The sequence below is a fragment of the Equus przewalskii genome, chromosome 2, assembly GCF_037783145.1.
Source record: "Equus przewalskii isolate Varuska chromosome 2, EquPr2, whole genome shotgun sequence".
In the NCBI taxonomy this organism is placed as follows: Eukaryota; Metazoa; Chordata; class Mammalia; order Perissodactyla; family Equidae; genus Equus; species Equus przewalskii.
This window is the reverse complement of record NC_091832.1, coordinates 56,407,472-56,428,994: the sequence shown is the minus strand read 5'-3', so window position 1 is coordinate 56,428,994 and position 21,523 is coordinate 56,407,472. Positions and strand designations below refer to the sequence as shown.

The following is a 21,523-nucleotide window of genomic DNA, read 5'->3' as shown; positions in this document are numbered from 1 at the left end:
TCCTACCAGAAGGGTAGAAATTTTATGTTTTATGAAAATAAATTTCCTGTATTGTTTTTAGCAGGTCTTTAATCACAGGTGCTAAGGTTTTTCTTACAACTATTTAATTTCCTGCATTGGCCTCAAAATCTTTAACTGTCATGATAGTTAAATGGATAACTAAGCATTGTTTCACAGTGATCTATGATATTATGTGGATAACTGTTATTGATATAAGTGTTTTAGAAAATTATGTAACAGGGGCTGGCCCCGTGGCTGAGTGATTAAGTTCCCATGCTCCAGTTCGGTGGCCCAGGGTTTCACCAGTTTGGATCCTGGGTGTGGACCCAGCACCACTCATCAAGCCATGCTGACATGGCATCCCACAAAGTACAACTAGAAGGACCTATAACTAGAATATACAACTACGTACTGAGGGGCTTTGGAGAGAAGCAAAAAAAAGAAGAAGAATATTGGCAACAGATGTTAGCTCAGGTGCCAATCTTTTTTTTTTTAAAAAAAGGGGGGAAAAAAAAGGAAAATTATGTAACATTCCAAAAATTCTGATCTGTCCTGGTTGTCAGCCATAATTCTAGTTATTATCTTGAAGTGTTGTATGACACAGAATAGCCAAGTTTCTTTGTCAATTGCCTTTTTTGTGTCTTTTGTCATTTGCAGATAGTTGTTGTTTTACTCTGCTTTTGCAGATGTATTTCATCTTCAGAGAGATTCATGGAAAGGACACTGACACTTACTCTAGAATACAGGTTTCTGATAAACTTGCAGATCATAAAACTGAGCTGGGTAAAAAAAATTATGGAACTCTAAAGGAGAAACTGATGGCTTTATAAAACTGCTAACAAAAGATCAAGAGTTGATTATATAGGACTGAATGAACTGATGAGGATGATTATAACTTTTATGAGTTTTGTTTGAAATATTGCTGATTTTTTAAAGGTTTTTTTTCAGATTTAAGGGACTCTTTTCTCTTAAGCTATGACTTACAGCAGTTTGGTAAATTATACTCTTGTAAACAGAATTGCAACATTTATCTTTTTTCTACCTACATTATCCCTCCAGAATTCAGAAACTCTCAGTGAGTATTTTTATTTTCATGGCAATATAGTTATTTGTATAAGTTCAATAAGAATCTGTTCTCTTATAACAGGACACAATTGGAAACAATGGTTATATTACCAAAGCTTTGATTGGAATATCACATTTGAGAGAGACATACATAGACTAGAATATGACCAGAGAGCTTTAAGGAACAAAGGTTGACTCTACTGAACAAATAAAGCCACTAGGAAATATTGGCCTGGTAATTTGCTTAAAGGGTTCACAGCAACCTTACCAAGTAAGTAAAGAAGGTCACCTCCTGGCAGGTGCAGGAACCCCAGGATCTTTTTGGGAACCTCAAGAAGAGAAGAATTCACCCAAATCTACAAGTATTGCAGACAGAGTCTGATAACAAGTCCTTGGCTTGGCTTTCCTGGCCTTGAGAGGCCTTTGAAGTTCAATCTGAGATTCCTTATGAAAAGTTACAGCAAAGCAGATTTAAAAGAGCCTATATGATCAAACGTTAATCTTGCTGTACTTATATAAGTGACTGGGCCAAGTTTACTGAAATTAGACTTAGGTTTGCAAATCAGAGAGTCTTACTTTGGTTATCTTTGGTAAAAATGAGGATGATTTTAGGGAGAAAAATTGTTTCAGTAGAAACTATAATACACTCTTGAGAATGTTAGATCCTAGTTCTGTTAATTGTCTTCAAAGTTTCAGTTTTCTACCTGTAAACTGGACAGGAGCCTGAATTCTTCTAGTTTCCTGAAATACCTGGCTACAATCTCCAAACTCGATCCCCTTCATTTGGAATCACTGAGAACTGGAACCACCCTTTTTCCTGAAGCTCTGCAAACTGAAGCTGAACAACTTGATATAAATGTAAGTGAGATCACCAAGATAGCCCATGTTTAGACAATCTTCATGCCTGTTGCAGTGTAAAGCACTCAAAAAAATACTTGAACCCCTGACGACATCATCAGAGACATTTCAAACAACAAAAGATGCTTTGATCCTGATATCTAGAAATCATCTTGACTGGCTGTCCCCTGGGCTCAGAAACTGGTTTATAATTTGCTCCAATCATTAACATTGTTTTTTCTTTTTGTTTCCATACAAATGCTTCTTATTAAATACCTGACTGCCTGCTTACACAATATAGGCTGAACTTTGGTAGCCCAGGTGCATCACTGCCTTCTGAAATGAATTTAACTGGACTGACCTATCATCAGGATTGAGAGACTGGTTCGGTGAGATGGAACAATCCACCAACTCAGCTTCTGGACTGTGAAACTTCTTGAAGTTTCAAAGGCAGGAACGTGAAGGATCAGAATTTGCCACCCAAAAATGTGTCTCTTGGGCTTAACTATTTTAATAACAAAAGGCTCAGAAAGAAACTTAGACTTTTCTCCTAACTGCCTAAAAGAATTTAAAATAGATGGCCTGTTCCAGGAAGTAGCTAGAGTGGTCACTGCCCTATTTCTCTCAAGAGAATTTCATTTCTGATAACAGCCAACTACCTTTTATCTGACTAGCACTCTTTCAGGTAACAATTATCAACTCTGGACAAAATATGAAAAGATATATTCCTCTATTTCGGGCCTTCCTCAACTTTCCAGTAACAGCATTGGCTCTGCCACACCTTTGTCATCAGCCTTTTTTTTAAATAGCTTTATTAAATTATAATTATATAAAATCAAATTCACGTTTTAAGTGAATGATTCAACGGTTTGTCGTAAATTTATAAAATTGTGTAAACATCACCACATTCCAGTTTTAGAACATCTTCATCAGCTCAAAAAACCTCTCATGCCCTTCCACATCTGCCACCATTAAGATGCAATACACAATTTAACTCATCAATCTTTTATTGAGCACCTAAGGCAGGCAAGGCAGTGTGCTAAATGATGTGATATAAAATGGAAAAATAAGACTCTATTCTTAGGGAGCTCAAAGGCGAACAAGGGAGGCAACCTATAAACCAATAAATGTAACACACTAAATGAGTGACAAGAAAATGGAAAACTATTTTTTGTGCCTTGAGAATGGAGGCTAATTAAGGAAGAGGAACTGAGGGAAGAATATAACCATAGAGGAAGGAGATACCAATGTATCTATAACAAAATTAGGCAGAAATAATAAAAAAGCAATTTGAGATAAGAACATTGTTGGATTGGAAACCATGAATTCCAAATTTTAAGGGTGCTTATTAAAAACAGTGAACAGTGATATGGCTATTACACAAAATAAATTAGTGGGGGCTGGCCCCAGGGCCAAGTGGTTAAGCTCACATGCTTTGGTTTGGCAGCCCAGGGTTTCCCCAGTTTGGATCCTGGGTGTGGACATGGCACCACTCATCAGGCCATGTTGAGGCAGTGTCCCACATGCCACAACTAGAAGGACCCACAACTAGAATATGCAACTACGTACTGGGGGATTTGGGGAGAAAAGGCAGAAAAAAAAAAGATTGGCAAAAGTTGTTAGCTCAGGAGCCAATCTTTAATAAAAAAGTAAATGAAAAATAAATTAATGAATCAAAAGATACAATAAATTTTCTATGAACAAAGAGTAAAATGATGAAGTAATTAAAGATAAGACCTGTGAAGGACAAATTCCTTCAATAAACAAACAGTAAGAATTCCAGAAGGACAGATCAGAGAAGCAACAGTCAAAGGAATAATGGGAGAAAATTTCTCTGGACTGAAGAAAGATTTAAGTCCTTAGATCAAAAGTGTTCACCAAGTACCAGGTAAAATTAATGAAAAAAGCAGCACAGCAGACATATGCTGGGGAAACGTTTCCATTCCTAGGATAAAAATGTGTAACAAATAACCTTCTGTGTAGAAAAACAGATTATACACGAAAGAAAAACAATTCAGACTGACATTAGCCTTCTATTCTACAATTTTAAGTGTCAGAAGATTGTGGGGCAATACTCACTAGATATTGAGCTAAAAAGAAACAATTGCCAAAAGACGCTATCCCCAGACAACTTATTTTCCATATGTGAAGGCAACAGAGTCTCAGACATGTAAAACTAATAGTTTACCATCACATGCCTTTCCTGGGAAAAAAAAAAATCAAGAAAGATTTCCAGTCAACATAAAGATAGATCAAAATTAAAAACTTGAGAACAGGAAAGATATGGTTTAAAATAAATGACAGGGGGCCAGCCCCGTGGCATAGTCGTTAAGTCTGTGTGCTCTGCTTTGGTGGCCTGGGGTTCGCAGGTTTGGATCCCAGGCAAGGACCTAGCACTGCTTGTCAAGCCACGCTGTGGTGGCATCCCACATAAAACAGAGAAGATTGGCACAGATCTTAGCTCAGTAACAATCTTCCTCAAGCAAAAAGAGGAAGACTGGCAACAGATGTTAGCTCAGGGCCAATCTTCCTCACAAAAAATATATATAAACGACAACAAACAATTGGAAATAAAATGTTTTTAAATACCACTTATCACAGCATAAAAAAAAAAAACAGAAACAAATCTAATGAAAGAGGTTTAAGACCTCTACAAAACTAAGAGAAATTAAAGACCTCAATATATGGAGAGATACATATTAAGTTCACGGATTAGAAGATTTAATACTGTTAAGACAAAAATTTTCACCAAACTGATTTAAGATTCAACTCACTCCCAATCAAAATTCTAGCAGGCTTTGTATTTATGTGTGGACATTGACACACTGATTATAAAATTTATCTGGAAACACAAAGGACACAGAATAGCCAAACCAATCTTTTTTTTTTAAAGATTGCCACCTGAGCTAACACCTGTTGCAATCTCTTTTTTTTCCTTCTTCTCCCCAAAGACCCCTACTACACAGTTGTAGATTCTAGTTGTGAGTGCCTCTGGCTGTGCCATGTGGGATGCCAGCTCAGCGTGGCCTGATGAGTGGTGCCATGTCTCTGCCCAGGATCTGAATCGGCAACACCCTGGGCTGCCAAAGCCGAGCACGTGAACTTGGCCATGGGGCTGGACTCCAAACCAATCTTGAAGAAGAACAAATAAGAAGAATTTATGTTACAAGATTTTAAGATTTATTATAAAGCTGGAATAATTAAGACAATGTGGTATTATTGTAAGATAGACATATATATTGACCTAACATAATAGGGAGTGTGGAAATAAACCTCCACATATATAGTCACTTCATTTTTCAACAAAAGAGCTACCAAAATTTAATGTGGAAAAGATGTTTTTCCACAAATGATGTTAGAACAATTGGATATCCATAAGTGGGGAGAGGGAACCTCACCCCTACCTCACACCAAATACAAAAATTATTTTGAAGGGGATCACCTAAATGTGAAAGCTAAAACAATCCAGCTCCTAAAAATAAGCAGAATAGGGACTGGCCCAGTGGCACAGCGGTTAAGAGCGCACATTCCGCTTCTCAGCAGCCCAGGGTTCGCCAGTTCAGATCCTGGGTACGGACATGGCACCGCTTGGCATGCCATGCTGTGGTAGGTGTCCCACACATAAAGTGGAGGAAGATGGGCACGGATGTTAGCTCAGGGCCAGGCTTCCTCAGCAAAAACAAAGAGGAGGACTGGCAGTAGTTAGCTCAGGGCTAATCTTCCTCAAAAAACAAAATAGAATAAAATAAAATAAAAATAAGCAGAATATCTTCAGGACCTTTAGGTAAGCAAAGATTTCTTAAAAGGACACAAAAAGCACTAATCATAAAAGAAAAAATACTAGTATAGATATCATTAAAATTAAAACCTTCTTCTTAATTCAGTTTCATCAAAGACATCATTGAGAAAGTGAACATGGGGCCAGCCTCGTGGCCTAGTGGTTAAGTTCGGTGCACTCTGCTTTGGCAGCCCAGGTTCAGTTCCTGGGCACAGACCTACACCACTTGTTGGCAGCCACACTGTGGCAGCATCCCACATACAAAACAGAGGAAAATTGGCACAGTTGTTAGCTCAGGGACAATATTCCTCAACCAAAAAGAGGAAGATTGGCAACAGCTGTTAGCTAAGGGTGAATCTTCCTCAGACAAAAAAGAAAAGAAAGTGAATAGGTAAGCCATATACATGGAGAAGATGTTTGAAATATAATTTATTTGCTACATATATAGCATGTCATACATATATGACAAAGGATTTGTATCAAGAATATATAAAGAAATATCAATAAGAGAAAGACAACCCAATTGAAAAATGGGCAAGTGACTTAAACGAGAATTTCACTCAGGAGAATTACCACATGGCCAATAGGCATATAAAAAGCAGCTCAACATCATTAATCATCAGGGAAATACAAATAAAACCACAATGAGATGCCACTATATACCCACCAGAATGGCTACATTGAAACAGACTGACAATGTTGAGTACTAATGACAATGTGGAGAAACTGGAACTCTCTGATACTCCTGGTAAGAGTCTAATTTGACTGGACCCCTTTAGAAAATAGCAGTCCCTACTAGGCACTTTTATATTGACAAAGGGCACAAACCTTTACACACTGATTGACATAGCATCAAAACAGGCAAAACTAAGAGACTGGAGATTGTATCAAGACAGCACACTGAGCAGGTGTCTACTTCCTTCTGCCTAAAATCCCACTGAGATTATACAAAAGATATCCTTAAAAGATTTTTTAAAAAACAACTTTAATAGTTTAGAAAACCAAGAAAATATAAATTATCAGACTAGAAAGTCTGAGAACACCTTGGAAGGCAGATTGGAACATAGTGATTAAAAAAAGGAGAGAGGGGAGGAAAACAAGAGCCCCAACATGTGAAAAGAAGTCACTGTCGTTCTTTGCCCGCAAAGGGCTTCTTCACATACCTAATACCTACATTCATAGCTGACAATGTATCAGGCAGAGCAGCTGGAAGCAGCGGATTTGTCCTAAGATAAAACTGAAGGCAAAGTACTCTACCTGCCTGTGGAAGGTTCTGGTGTGAGTGAGCATGAGAGGCTGGAAGGAAGCACAGCTAAGCTGATCTGGGTGTGGCCGTGTGGGGCAGAATACTGTTGTGTTTCTACTCTAACGCGCCAGCAGCAGGCAAGAGGACTGCAATTCAACTCAATTCAGGGAGCACAGACCCCACAGGCTACAGGCAAGCCCTCCACAGACTGCCCTCGCTTCAGGTACCAGCTGCAGTCTCAGGGGGTCTCCAGGCCACTCACAATTCTGACTGACTGGCTGCAAATTTTGGGGTTTCTACAACCCTCTAGGTCTGATAATTCACTAAAACAACTTAGAGAACTCTGAAAAGTACTATTCTTACTATTACAGTTTTATCTTAAACAATACATGTAAGACGAGGTTCAGGAGGGCACGCAGAGCATCTGTGCCCTCTCCCTGTGAAACTAGGGCACACCAGCCTCCTGGCAAATCGATGTGCTCACCAACCAGGAAGCTCCACTGAACTTCAGTGTCCAGAGACTTTACTGGGGCTTCACTACACAAGCACGAGTGAGTAAATCATTGGCCACCTGATGGAACTCAATCCCCAGCCTCCACCCCTCCCTAGAGGTCTGGCTGGTCCAGAGTCCCAACCCTCTAATCACTCCATTGGCTTTTCCGGCAACCAGCCCCCATCAAGAAGCTTTGTGAGACCCCCAAATGAGTTGCCTCGTTATCATAACAAAGGCACTGATCACTCAGGAAATTCTAAGGGTTTTTAGCTCTATGCTAGGAACCCAGGACAAACATCAGAAAAATTCCCCATTATTACAACAAATACAGATAGCAATAAACATGCATGCTGACAGAAAAGGTTGTGTTAACAGTATGTTACTATATATGCACATTAAAAAACCATAAGTAATCTGAAGGAGTCTAGAAACAGTATCGGTAAGTATCAGTATCTAGAAACAGTATCAGTAAGAAGACTAGAAACAAAATGTTTCACCAAGGAAAACTGGAAAAAAAGAAAAACTTTTTTTTTTTTTTGAGGAAGATTAGCCCTGAGCTAAGTACTGCTAGTCTTCTTCTTTTTGCTGAGGAAGCCTGGCCCTGAGCTCACATCGTGCCATCTTCCTCTACTTTATATGTGGGACGTCTACCACAGCACGGCGTGCCAAGTGGTGCCATGTCCACACCCGGGATCTGAACCAGCGAGCCCCGGTCCGCCGAGAAGTGGAATGTGCGAACTCAACCGCTGCGCTACCAGGCCAGCCCAAGAAAAACTTGATCAACTCAAGTAAAGACAGGAAAAAGAAGGGGGAAGAAAGAAGGAGAAATAGCAGATGAGACGCTAAGTCGAAAACGTAAAACACCATGGTAGAAATCAAGAGTTCCTAGAAATCAAGAAGAAAGTGACAATCCAATACAAAAATGGGCAAACGGTATAAACAGATTAATACTAAAGGAAAAAAATACAAACGGCCGATAAAAATGAATAGTGAAGAGGAAAATGCAAACTAACACAAGAAGATAACATTTTTCACAGATCTAACTGGCGAAAGTTGAGAAGGGTCATCTCCCCTGGAGGGAGGGTCTAGGGCTGGCCTTCGTGGGCACTGTCAGCATAGGGACAGCTTTTGTAGAACAGTGTGGCAGGATCTATCAATATCTGAGATGTAAATATACTTTTACTCGGTGTAGAAAACTACTTTTAGGAAACTACCCTACAGAAATATTGCAATGACACTGTAACAGTAACAACTCGGAAATAACTAAATGTCTCCCAACAGGGAAAACGTTTAAATAAATTATGGCCTTCCATATTGTGGAATACTATGGAGCGGTTAAAAAAGGAAAAGCAGATATACGTAAATGGACAAGGAAAGATGTCCAACTGTTAAGTGAAGTAAAATAATTAAGTAAATCTAGTAGAAAAACAATTAAGACCTAGGACAATATGTGTACTATGATCCTATTGTTTGTTTTTTTAAACCTACCTATCTCCTAATCTACCTACCTACCAATCTTTGCATAAATGTGTCTGCAAATTCACATAAACAAGCAACACGCAGACAATCCTTTATCTGAAACCTCAGAACCAGATGAGTTTCAAATGTCAGAATTTTTCAGATTGCAAGGGGGGATATACCATAAATGAAGTAACACCTCTGGGAGTCTGGCGCAGCCCTCTCAATCAAACTTGTTAATATTTCTACAGTGAGATGTGTGACTAGTCACAGCAGGACAGACAATGATGACAAACAGGCTCATGCTTGGTCAGGTCAGGTTTGCTATCAAATGAGGTCAGGTCAGATTTCGTGGTCAAATGAAGTCAGGCCAGGTTTTGCTGTACTGAATTATGAATTATGAAAAAATTATGAAAAAACGCTGATTTTGGATAAATGAACTATGTATCAACCATGATTATGTCCTGGATGGGGCGAGGAATAGGGAAAGGTGAAGAGGGACTTACATTTCTTACTCTACATGTTTCTGTGCATTTGAATATTTTCATAATAATGTATTCATCTCTATTACTTGTATAATTAAAACCCATATGTGAAATTTAAAAAGAGGAAAGATGCTTCAGAGAATTCATAAAAGCCCAGAGGTGTGAAAAGCTACTGCGAATCTGGGAACCTCCCCAGAAGCTCCTGGAGCATTCAATAAGTATTTCCCGAAATAGTACTGGGGATACGAATAAGAAGTCCCGGTTCTCAAATACTCTTTCTGTATTTGCTGATCACTTCTTTTTCTTGCTCAAAAATATTTACTGAACGTTGCACATGGGAAGCACCTCAGGTGCTAGAGTGCACATTTCTGAATGAAACTGGCACTTTATCCCCAGTGTTCAGGCCAGTGGCAGTGGGCAGACCCTCCACAATGAAGCTGTGTGAGAAGGTATTAACCGAAGCACACAATTGTCTACACGTCAGATCTGGATCTCAGGGAACCACCCTGGCTCCTCCAGATCCTGTCAGCCTCAGTTGCCATGGTAACCACCATCTCCCGTCCCCTAACCCTCAGCGGACCCTGGTCTGGATGACCACAAAGGAGAGTTGAGCTTCCCTTTCTCTCCTTCCACCGTCTGATGCTGGAGGAATCCGCATCTCCCCGTTTTACCCCAGGTATTCAACCATCTCTCCACTTCTGGAGTTCATGACAGCTGCTTGGGCCCATCGCCCTGTTCTCAGACAGGTATTTACAATGTTTAGGACCCTCATCCCTTCCTCGCCTCACGGCTGTAGCACCCAGCTCACAGGCTTCCCTTCTCCTCTCCTGGGCCCTGCGGCCGACATTCCTCATCTTCTGTGCCAATGACCCTGCAAACTGCCGGCTCAAAGAAGGTCTTGTTTGTTTCAGCTCCAACCTCTGCCATTGCTCCCTAGTGCTCCCCCTCCGAGCTGCCAAGCTCTCAGATCTCACTGTGAGCATCAGCCTCCTGTTTCCTACCAAGGCACTTGATCCCCCACCCCAAGCATTAGCTACCTTGATTTAGAGCACCAACTATTTTACTCCCTCCACACCCCAACTCAAAAGCTCCTCAGAGAGTCACCGGCTATCAAAGCAGGTACATGCTCAGTCTGCCTTTCACGTCACATTACAATGCAGGCCCAACCAACTTCCCCACTTCTCTCACGACTCCCCTCCCGTCTGGCTAGACTGGAATATTCTGTGTACTTGTGCACATGCCATGCTTTCCACCTCCCAGCCTTTGCTCATGCTGTTCCCCTCACCTGGAAAACTCCCCCCTCACATCTCTCCCCACCAACCTCCTGTCAATCTTCCCAGGGTCTGCCTCCATTAAGGCTTTCCTCACCTAATCTCTCCCTCCTTTGAATCACCTAAGAACTTTGCACCTCTTATGGCACTGCCTTCATCTTGGAGTTTGGCTATCTGTAGATGACTCAGCTTTCATACCGATGCCAAGCCTGTTGAAAATGCCCAGTGCTAGGCAGGCCCTTCAGGCTCACCTTCTGATAACACCTTCATGGTTGGTTCACAGACTCCATAGGCTAACAAGGTCAAAGTCATGGACTCTGACCTTCTGGTGTCAGCTAGCTTTGCTATGACCTGTTTTATGGCTGCTGGGAACAATCTCAACAATGGGAGTGTGTAAGTCAGTGCCACACTAGATAAAGGGAGTGTGTCCAACATCACTTTGCAAATGCATGAGACTTCTGTAAATAAAGAAACATATCAGGGGCCGGCCCCGTGGATGAATGATTAAGTTCGCCTGCTCTGCTTCGGCGGCCCAGGGTTTCGCTGGTTCGGAACCTGGGTGCGGACATGGCACTGCTCATCAAGCCATGATGAGGGGGTGTCCAACATAGCACAACCAAAAGGACCTATAACTAGAATATACAACTATGTACTGGGGTGTATTGGGAACAAGAAGAAGGGAAAAAAAAAAGAAGACTGGCAACAGATGTTAGCTCAGGTGCCAATATTTAAAAAAAAGAAAAGAAATGTATCAGGAACACAGTTGCCCATCCACCTTACATGCTACCTAATTTAACTCTCATAAAAATTTCTAGGGTGTGGGGAGCAGAATCCATCATCCCAAAATATGTCTCTCTGGTTTGATTATTTTTAAGAACAAAAGATTCAGAAAGAAACTTTGACCTTCCCCCAACTGCCTAAAAGAATTTAAGACAGAAGGCCTGTTCCAGAAAGGAGGTATCACCATAGATAATTATAGGTATGGCAGACAGGAAGGCACCTAGCAAGGGCTTTGTGTGTGTGTGTGAGAAAGATTGGCCCTGAGCTAACATCTGTTGCCAATCCTCTTCTTTTTGCTTGAGGAAGCCTGTAGCTGAGCTAACATCCATGCCACTCTTCCTCTACTCGGTGTGGGATGCCACCACAGCATGGCATGACGGGCGCCCAGGACCCAAACCTGTGAACCCCAGTCCACGAAGCAGAGCCTGTAAACCTAACCACTATGCCACTATTTTTTATCAAAGTTCTCTCTCGATGTCTATAGATGGCTCAGCAAACATGTTTATCAAACATTTGCATTCCTATCTGTAGCTGCCCCTGACGCAGGAAGGGTTAATAATCACTGGAAACGGCTTGCCAACAAACTGTGACCCGGAGGTGAGAAGGCCAGTTAGCCAATGAGGGGTAAGACCTCCAGGGGGAGTCAACCTAAGCCAGGCATCGGTCGCCCGGGGGCACAGATGGAGACAGGATATTGATATCGGGAGCAGGAGGAGCCATTGCCTAGGAGGCCTTGCCTGCTCCGAGATAAAAATATACAAGCACAGCAATAACATGATAATATCAAAACAGAGGCTGAGGGAGGGTTCCTTGAGAAATCACTAAGAATTCTTGGCATTCGCTAATCACTTCATCCAGAACACCTGTGTATGTTTAACAGCTGTAAGCTATGTATATATTGAAACGCTGGTTATAATAAACTCAGAGTGGCCATCAGCCCTCTCCGCATCTATCCTGATGTGTACATTGGATTGCGACACCAACACTATCTCTATGTAAATTACCTTGTCCTTTGAAGTCCTAAACCACTACCCACAACATCCTTCTTTGTCCTTAGCTGAAGATGATATTTAAGGTGGTGACTTCAGCCATTTTGGCAAGTTACTCAGTTTTCTTGGGTTTCTCCCATGTACACACGTTACTAAATTTCTTTGGTTTTCTCCTGTTATTCTGTCTCATGTCAATTTAATTCTTAGAACAGCCAGAAGAACCTAGAGGGCAGAAGAATAATTCTTCCTCCCTACAAGAGGAAGGTATTTTCTTATTTTAAGATTAAGACTAAGATCTTCGATAAGTTGACTAAAACAGGTTAAGCAAGAATCACTCAGCAGTAAGTGACAGGAACTGAGATTTTTAATCTGGGTCTGAGTCAGAGACCACTGCTATTTTAAATACCCCACATTTGTAAACTTGTATACGTGTGACTTGTACACTCACAAATATACTCTCAAGAATATTCACCTGTATCCTCACAAGTATTCATAATTGATGTATTTACTCACCCCCCACAGACTAACATCTTTCCCAGAACAACTGCCAAGGGCGGTGGGAAGTCACAATGAACCAGACAGAAAAGAATCCTAGACTGGGAAGCAGAAAAGTTGGTTCCATAGCCACCTATGTGTGTTATTGTGCGATAAAGTTAACCACCGCCCCCCCCCCCCCTCCCGCTAAGCCTCAATTTCTACATCTGCAAGTGAGGGCTGCTGTAGATTTTGAACCCCCTTTTGGCTTGGCATGCTTGCAGACACCAGTCTGTTACAATCTACATAGTATAACAGGTTAAAAAGCCATGTTGGCCTTTGGTATCACAAGAATTCTACAATTCCTTAGATGGGGCAGAACTCTCAAAGCTTCCACCCTGGTCCTTATTCTTGCCAGTCACTTAGAATTCACTCTTCCCTGGGTGTTGCCAGGGTCATCTTTCTTTCTTTTTTAACTTTTTAAATAAATATGCTTTCCCTCCTTCTGTCTGTAGGAGTAACATATGTTCATAAGTAAAAAAACTGGAAAATACAAAGAAGTAGAAAAGAAAATCATTCATAATCCCATCCCAGGGACTTTTTTTGTATTTTCCAGACATTTTTCTACATGCAGCTTTTTTTCATACTTGAAACCATGGAGTAAAGTTTTACAGTCTGACTGACGGGTTTGTTCTCTTCACTTATTATAACATACTTTCTGATGTCACTGAGATCTCCTGAACATCACGCTTACTGGTGATGCTTCCTAGTTGACTACTGCTCCGTGATTAGTTTTGGGGGCTGTTTATCTAGTTTGCTCTAATAAGGAAACCTGCAACGCACAGAACTTTCGTCTCTTCTAAACTTCAGCGCGCGTCCCTAAAACTCATTCCACTATGTAGAATTAAGCAGGCAGCAGACAGCTCAGCGAGTAATTCCTCACTTTAGGCAAAGCTTTCAACCTAGAGGGCAATTCTGGAGTCCTTAGAGAAGTTTAACTTCCTAGCAACGAGAAAGACAATGGATCTTCTTACAGACATTGGTATTTTAGGGCCCGGGAACCGTGTGAACTTTTCTCAGGGCTCTCGCCCTCCAGCAACCTGAAACCAGGGCTGAAAGTCCTGAGAGGCAACTTCTGGGCACGGATGCCGCCCCCCACGCCGCGGGCGCCGCGCCCCCTCACCTGGGCAGCGCCAGGTCCTCCTCCGCGCGGCCGAAGGCGCGGGCGATCGACGGCAGCGCCAGGACCCCGTCCAGGTCGAACACGGCCGCACGCAGCGCCATGGTCTCCTGCAGCTTCTCCCGCACGGTCCAGGCGCGCCGACGACGTGCCCGCGGACCCGGTCGCGGGACCTCCCAAGGGGAACCCGCCCCGCCCCTTCCCGGCCTCGGCTTGGCCCCGCCCCCTGGCTTGATCCTGCCCCCTCCCAACCGAGCCTCCGACCCCACGGCCCCCCCACGGCGTGGCGCCGAAGCGGCCACGCCCCCGCCTCGGCCTCCGCCCCGCCCCCTGGCCTGACCCTGGCCTCGCCCCCCGCCCCCGCCCACGCACACCGCCCACCGGCCGGGCTCCCCTTTCTGCCCACGCCCCGCCTCGACCTCGGCCTCCGCCCCGCCCGGTGGGCCGACCCTGGGTCCCCCAACACGCACACACTCACGCTCCCCGCCCCATGGCCCCGCCCCCTGGCCTGACCCTGGCCGCCCAGCCCCGCACCCACACCGCCCCCAGGCCTGGCGCCCCTTGCTGGTCCCGCCCTCTCCCGGGCCTCGCCTCCGCCCGCGCGCCCAGACTCGGGCTAGAATCCTTCCTATGGCTGAAGTGCTGTCTGTGGCCTGAAACGATGGCCCAAAGTCCCCTCGCGCTCCCACAGCGGCTGCTTGAAGAGGCGGACCCGAGCCCCGCGCCTCCCGAGACCGGCTGACCGCTTACCGCGAACTTGCCAGACTTTCACCAGTCCTAGGCAGGCCTGGAGAGAGGGAGGCCTGAGAAAAAGCCAGGGCTACAAACTCCTTAGCGGTGGGGGCGGGGGGGTATTCGGTGCATACAGTTACAGGTCCCTCGCTATGCTGACCACGCTGCTCCTCTAGACACACTCTTTGTCAAGGCAAAATGTATTTCTAGGATAAAATATCATGCTCCAGGTATCGTGTGCCAACCCAGAATACCTCCATTCCAGTTCCTTGTGCAGTGACACTTAGAAGAAATAAATCTGGACTATTTATTACCCCTTTGTACATTCTGCTTGTACTAATGCTGCCTAAAAATGTGTGAGCTTTATATTAAATCACAGATTCCACACGATTGGCTTGTTTCTGTTTCTGGAAAACGACAAGCTTTGTCTGCTTAGGAGTGTCAGCTGCGCTTGCATAGGGGTTGTTGGTTTCCTCACACCACTGGAGTGTAGCTCGGTGAGTTAAAACGTGCTTTTGGCCTGGGGTTCCAACTTGCCGAGAGCACCGCTCAGGACACAGACGCTGGGGACCTCCCTTTTGAATGTGTCATCTGAATTTATCCAAGCTATTGTCCCCCATTTCTCTAGAAGAATGTTGTGAGAAGTCTTCAGATGCCTTGCTGAAATCAAGAGGCACGTGATCTACAACAGTCTTGCGTCTGCCAATCACCAATGGGATGAACAGGAGAAGTGGATCTGCTTTGGCGAGTGTTATTCTGGTGACCCATGACCATGGTTCGTAACCCCTCCTAAGAAGCAGGAAGTAGTCAACAATACCCGATGTTGCAGAGAGGACTGAAAAAACCCGTTCGATGTTGGACTTGGATTGCCCTGGATGACCTGTTTCAGAACACTTGCAGTGGCGTTTTTGGAGCTGGAAGCTCGATTGCCCTGGGTTTGAAGACTGAGAGAGAGAGCAAGAAGTGAATGCAGCAGTCTCTGAAGAAGTCGGTGGTCTCAAGAGTAAAATGAGTCTATAAAAGGAAAGCAGATTGCAGCATGACTTGTGTAATACGAAACCTCTTAGATTTGTCTCCAGCTTATACTTTCCTCTGGTCCCCACATTTGCATGTCCAACTTCTTATTCAGCATCTCCTCTTGAACGCCTGTGTCTCCAACTCATCGTGACTGAAACAGAACGCTTGCTGCATTGCCCCCTCCTCAGCCTGTTCCTTCCAGGGTGTGCCCTGTCGTACTAAATGGCATCCCCATTCACTCAGTTGTTCAGACCAGAGAACTTGGGGCTGCTTCCAGAGCCCTTGATCCCCATTAAGCTGTGTGTTCTCGAACTCAGTCCCAGCGGTGGCCAGTTGACTGGGGCAGAGGTGGCAGCCTCTAGTTTGGTGGTGTTTTCTGGGAGTCTTTCTTAAAGGCCCAGCCTGGAGCTCACTCCTATATTCGTTTCAAAGATTTTGTAGGCTCCTAATTTCCAGTATTAAATCTCTTTTTAAAATAACCAGAGTGATTTCTGTTACCTGACTAACGCAGTATCGTTTATGAATCCACACCTGTGTTTGTGAAAGTAGCAAAGCGGAGAACAAGGACACACAGAACTGTGTTTTATAAATCCCCTTTTGAGAAACTTAGACTATGAGACTCCGCTTTAAGATGGGAGTCATCATTAGTTAAGCAGAGACTGTGAAGCTATCACAGGGACCTTTGTTTATTCAGGGACAGTAAACTAGTAGGTTGATCTGGTCTGGAATATTTTATAATACCTTGTGAGTTACAGAAATTCTTGGCTGAATTGCTCAAGCAAAGATCAGAGGTCTCAACTGTGTTTTACTGTGCTCTGCTCTTTCTCCTGGGTCACACTGCCCCTGTGTTATCTGCCACCCAAGGGAGAGGAAGATAAAGAGCTCACTGAGCTGGGCTATGGAAACTGGATATCTTTTTGAAATGTAAATCGTAACCCTTATGTCTGCTAATTTTAATATTTATAAAATATGTTCCAGCTCATAGCATGGAATCATAAAACATGGCTAATGTAGTAGTGAAAATTCAGAAATTACATCTGGCGTCAATCACTAAATTTGTAATGAACTTACAGTGAACTCATTAGTTTGGGATTTCCTGCCACTGTGCCCGCTTTCCCGCCTCCTGCTTGACCTTAGTTTTGCAACGTCATGTTAAATCTCTGTTTAATTCCTAGTGGTTGGGAGAAGCGTTCACACTGCTGCTTCTCCTGCTGTAAGTGTTTGAATCAAGCTAAAAGTTGTCTCTGGTGGTTTTCTAAACCCACATTACACCTGAAGCTTTGTCTGTCTTTAATGCAACAAATAAGTTTCTTCAATTCATTCAGCAAATGTTTATTAAGCACCTGTTATGTGCCAGGCACTTGGGATTCATTGGTAAATAAAACAGACAAAAATAAGGACTACCACAAAGCTTCCATTTTAGTGGGATGATGAATTTAAGGAGTTGCGAGTTGCTTCTGGGGCCATGAGAGGAATGAGGCTTGGAATATTTATAGTGGCTACTTATCATTTTTTTTATTTGTCATTTTTTTGGCTGCCCAACATCTATAGCCTCTTCCTACATTTGGAAAATTCTGCCCTGCAGTGGGCATCTGTCATTCAGAGATATGCACAGCATCCTTCAAACGTCTTCTCTCTACTTTGACTGTTCTCACATTTGGAGTTGTACCTTCTCAAGGTAGACTCCACAAACACCACGTTTGCTAGGCTCCCTTAAAGCTGGCCATGTGATATGAGCTCTGCCAATCAATGTTCTTGCCTGAGATTTGCCTATGGGAATGAGCAACCTGAAGCAACAGCTGTGCCAGCTAGAACTTTCTTCCAGTGATGGCAGTAGCAGAAACATCTAGTTTTTCTGGGGAGGCTGAGATGGAGCTTCTCCAGTCTCATTCCGGGTGTACTTGGTGTGGATAGGGTGGCACAGTGGTGGCTTCCTTAAAATTGTACCATGGCGTGGATTGCTGTCACTGCATTTTTCTGGCTGTGTAGCTTCCAAGCCTGTTTCTCTTGTCCTCCCTGAACTTCTGTGAGTTATCACTATCCTGTAATAAATCCCCTTCTGCTTGTATAACTGAGAGGAAGTTCTGTGGTTCGCAATAAGAACACTGGAAGGCATATCCACCTTATGCATCTTAATAGAAGGAAGAGCCACTTTGACCATAGAATCTGAAAATGCGTGTGCTCGCTTTCCCAGCCCGCCGTGAAGCTAGGGTAAAGGCATGTGAGCTAAGCTCAGCAAATCAGATGCATCCAGCCCAGACTCTACAGCAGAGCTGGTGAGGGGAGCAGGGACAGAGGTGGAGGGTTTTGGTGAGCAATTTCAGGGGTCCCCAGCTGGCGGGGAGGGTGCAGGCGCCATGGCCCTCGGCATTCGGCGACAGCAGCAGCAGCAGTGTCCTCACCAGTCTAGTTCTGTGATGTGATTTTGGTGTTGCCCTTGGCTACTGCTTGTTTTCCAAGCTTGGTTCTCCAAGCTCCCAAGCTGCCTCACCAATATCCTGTCATTAAATATATTCTCTGTTTAAATCAGCCAGCTTAGGTCCCTCTCACTCCTCACCAATTGCTAAAACCATTCTAGTGTGCCTTCTGGAACCTTCTGGAACTCACTATGCCCTCTGGAACTTGAGATTCATCATCAGCAAAATCCATTTTCCCCAACCTCTTTTCTATTCTCTTCTTCTTGCTCTGTTGGAAGCCTGGCTCTCCCCTCAGGCACCTGTTTCTGCTCTTCTCCCCCCTCCCCTTGTACCCCTGAACAGGGGACAGGGTAGATGTCCTTTTCAGTTCTCCTCGCTGCTCCCAGATCCTCCCTGAAGACTCACAACAATAATGTCGCCTTGTCCGTCTGTACCATTCTCCACCCAACAACTCTACTACTCTTCTCCAGTCTGCTCTGCCTTCCCATCTCCCAGAAGCCTGTACGACAAATTCCTTTCTCTCCTCAGTCTCTGGTGCCTTCTCCCCCATCCTTACTCTCAGCCAGTGTCTTTGCTTCTTATTTCACTGAGAAGATTGGAGCATTCAGAAAACTGCCACCAACTCCAACCCCTCCACTGACCCACCAAGCCATACCTATGGCTATTTCTACTCCACTTTCTCTCCAGATACGCTGATCAGCTGCCTCTGGTTCTGTCTAAGGCCAACTTTTTCATGGAGCCATTAGATTTGGTACCCTTGTAGGCACAAGGACAATCCCCCCTTTCTCCATCATCAGTTATCTCCTCTACTGGATCATCTCATTCACATGCCAATTGTTATGGATTGAATGAGTCCCCCCTCCCCCTCCCCCCCGCCAACTCATATGTGGAAGCCCTAATTCCCAGTGTGATGGTCTTTGGAGATGGGCCTTTGGAAAGTGGTTAGGGTTAAATGAGGTCATGAGGGTGGGGCCCCCATGATGGGATTAGTGTCCATATAAGAAGAGATACCAGAGAGCTTGCTCTCTTGCTCTTCACATGCACAAAGAAGAGGTCATGTGAGCACACAGTGAGACACCGTGAGAAGAGGCCTCAGAATGAAACCTGTCTTGCTGGCACCTTGATCTTGGACTTCTCAGACTCTAGAACTGGGAAAAATAAGTTCTGCTTAATCCACCTAATCCATGTATCTTGTTCTGGCAGCTCAAGCTGACGAAGACAGCAACAGTCTATAACTTCGCTCATTAAAAAAATAAGTAAATGTATTGAACCCACATGTCCTTCCAGCTACCATCTGATTTCCCCCCCCCTTTAAAGCAAAAGTCTGTCAAAGAATTGTTTCTACTCATCATCTCTGAGCCCTCTTGGCCCCTTCCCCCTTGAACTCTTTTGAATCATGCTTTTGTCTTTACTCCATTGCTGAAAATCCTCTCACCACCATCATGAAAAACCTCTACATTGTGAAATCCATAGGTCATTCTCAGTCCTCACTGTACCTGACTTATCAGCAGCATTGGGCCCAGTTGCTCATTCTTCTTCTTTCAGACACTCTCTGTCCTCAGCTTCTGGGCCAACTCTTGCTTGGTTTGCCTCCTCTTCCACTGGCTGCTCCTACTGGGTTTCCTTTGCTGGTTCCTCCTCGTTTCCTGACTCTAAGTTAAAGTCAGTCCTCGGGCCTCTTTTCTTTATCTACAATCACTCTCTTGGTCATCCACTAGCCTTCTCTTCCATAAACTATTTCTCCTGCAGTCTTCTCATGTGTCACCCTCTGGCCACAGTCAGCTGCACGCAGGCTGTGTAGGGACTCACCAAGGGAGTCTGGGCAGGTGGCTGTGTGAAGGCCACGTGGGGCTCTGGTTTCTATGTCGAAAGGGCCACAAGATCACCTGGCCTGTGCCAGAAATTGTGAGAAACCTCTCTCTCACCTTCCTGCATGTCTCTCCAGTGCTCTCCACTGAGAAAGCTTAGCATCGTGTGCACTTTACAGGAGAAACGCTTGAAGAAACATACACTGAAGGTACATTCAGAGATAAAAGGCAATGCGTGGATAATCGAGTGGATGGCTGAAACCCAAACTCAAATTTTGATTCTGGGATTTGCCTAATTATTGCATCAATTTAATTCACAGCACTGATGGGGGAGAAGTGAGACTTATCATGTACCAGGTAAGCCAAACGTTCTTCATGTCCCACCCTAGTTACTCAGCACTGCCTCTGGCTGTGAACCAGGGTCAGGTCTCCACATGTCCCACCAGGCAGGTTCCAAGGACAAACTTGGAAGGAGACTTAAACACACCTCAAAACTGCAAGATTCTGCTCGTGTCCGCAATCTGGTGAAAATGCATAGACATGGATCCTTAAGGTACTAGGCCAAGGACAGAAAGCTGAAATAAGGTTTGGCTGACTGATGGGGATGCATTTTCTAGAGATTTTGGTTTAGACTACAAGTTTGAACAGCTGCAAGTGTGTATCAGTGAGAGTTCTCTAGAGAAACAGAACCAATAGGAGATAGATATATAAATATGTAAGAGGAGATTTATTATAGGAATAGGCTCACACAGTTATGGAGGCTGAGAAGTCCCACAATCTGCTTTCTGCAAGCTGGGGACCCAGGAAAGCCGGTGGTGTAATTCACTTGGAGTTGAGAGTCTGAAGGTCTATCAGGGGTGGGGGCCAACGGTATAAGTCTTGGTCTGAGTCCAAAAGCCCGAGAACCAGGAGCACTGATGTCCAAAGTCAGGAGAAAATGGAGGTCCCAGCTCAATCAGAGAGAATGGAGTTGGCCTTCCTCTTACCGTTTTGCTCTATTCAGGACCTGAACAGATTGGATGGTGCCCACCTACTTTGGTGAGGATGATCTTCTTCACTCAGTCTACTGAATCAAATGCTAATCTCTTGTAGAGAATCCTTCACAGACGCATCAAGAAAGAATGTTTCACCAGCTAGCTGGGCATTCCTTAGCCAAGTCAAGTTGATACATAAAATTACCCATCACAGGGTGGTACTGACAGTTTGTTCAGTTGGTACTGCATGCAAATTGACTATGAGATACCAGAAATTAGTACAGCAGAATGGAAGACTTGGGGAAATAGGAATGTTGGAGTGGATTTTTTTATGTACAACCTGCCATCTTTCTCCTAATATGAGAGATCTCATATGACACTCCTTTCTCCAAGGCCTTGAGGAATACATTGGTGTGGGAGGACTATCATCTTGATTACAGGTGTCTGGGAAGTGGTTTGGACCTTGGGTGCCAAGATTTGAGTTGAGAAAACTTCTCAGTACATGACACATCATCATCA

The 21,523-nt window shown here is 44.0% G+C and overlaps 1 protein-coding gene across 2 annotated transcripts in view; it reads right to left on the bottom strand.

The window, feature by feature from the left end:
• The window catches only part of EPHX2 (epoxide hydrolase 2), a 69,998-nt gene extending 55,640 nt beyond the window's left edge, over window positions 1-14,358 (bottom strand). The window contains exon 1 of one of the 2 annotated variants that reach the window (XM_008519301.2): window positions 14,060-14,358. In XM_008519301.2, coding sequence (XP_008517523.1) covers window positions 14,060-14,160 — 101 coding nt within the window. In that variant the 5' untranslated portion in view covers window positions 14,161-14,358. The remainder of the gene's footprint in view (window positions 1-14,059) is intronic. The other variant, XM_070611340.1, reaches the window with a different exon arrangement.
• Between the last annotated feature and the right edge of the window lie 7,165 nt (window positions 14,359-21,523).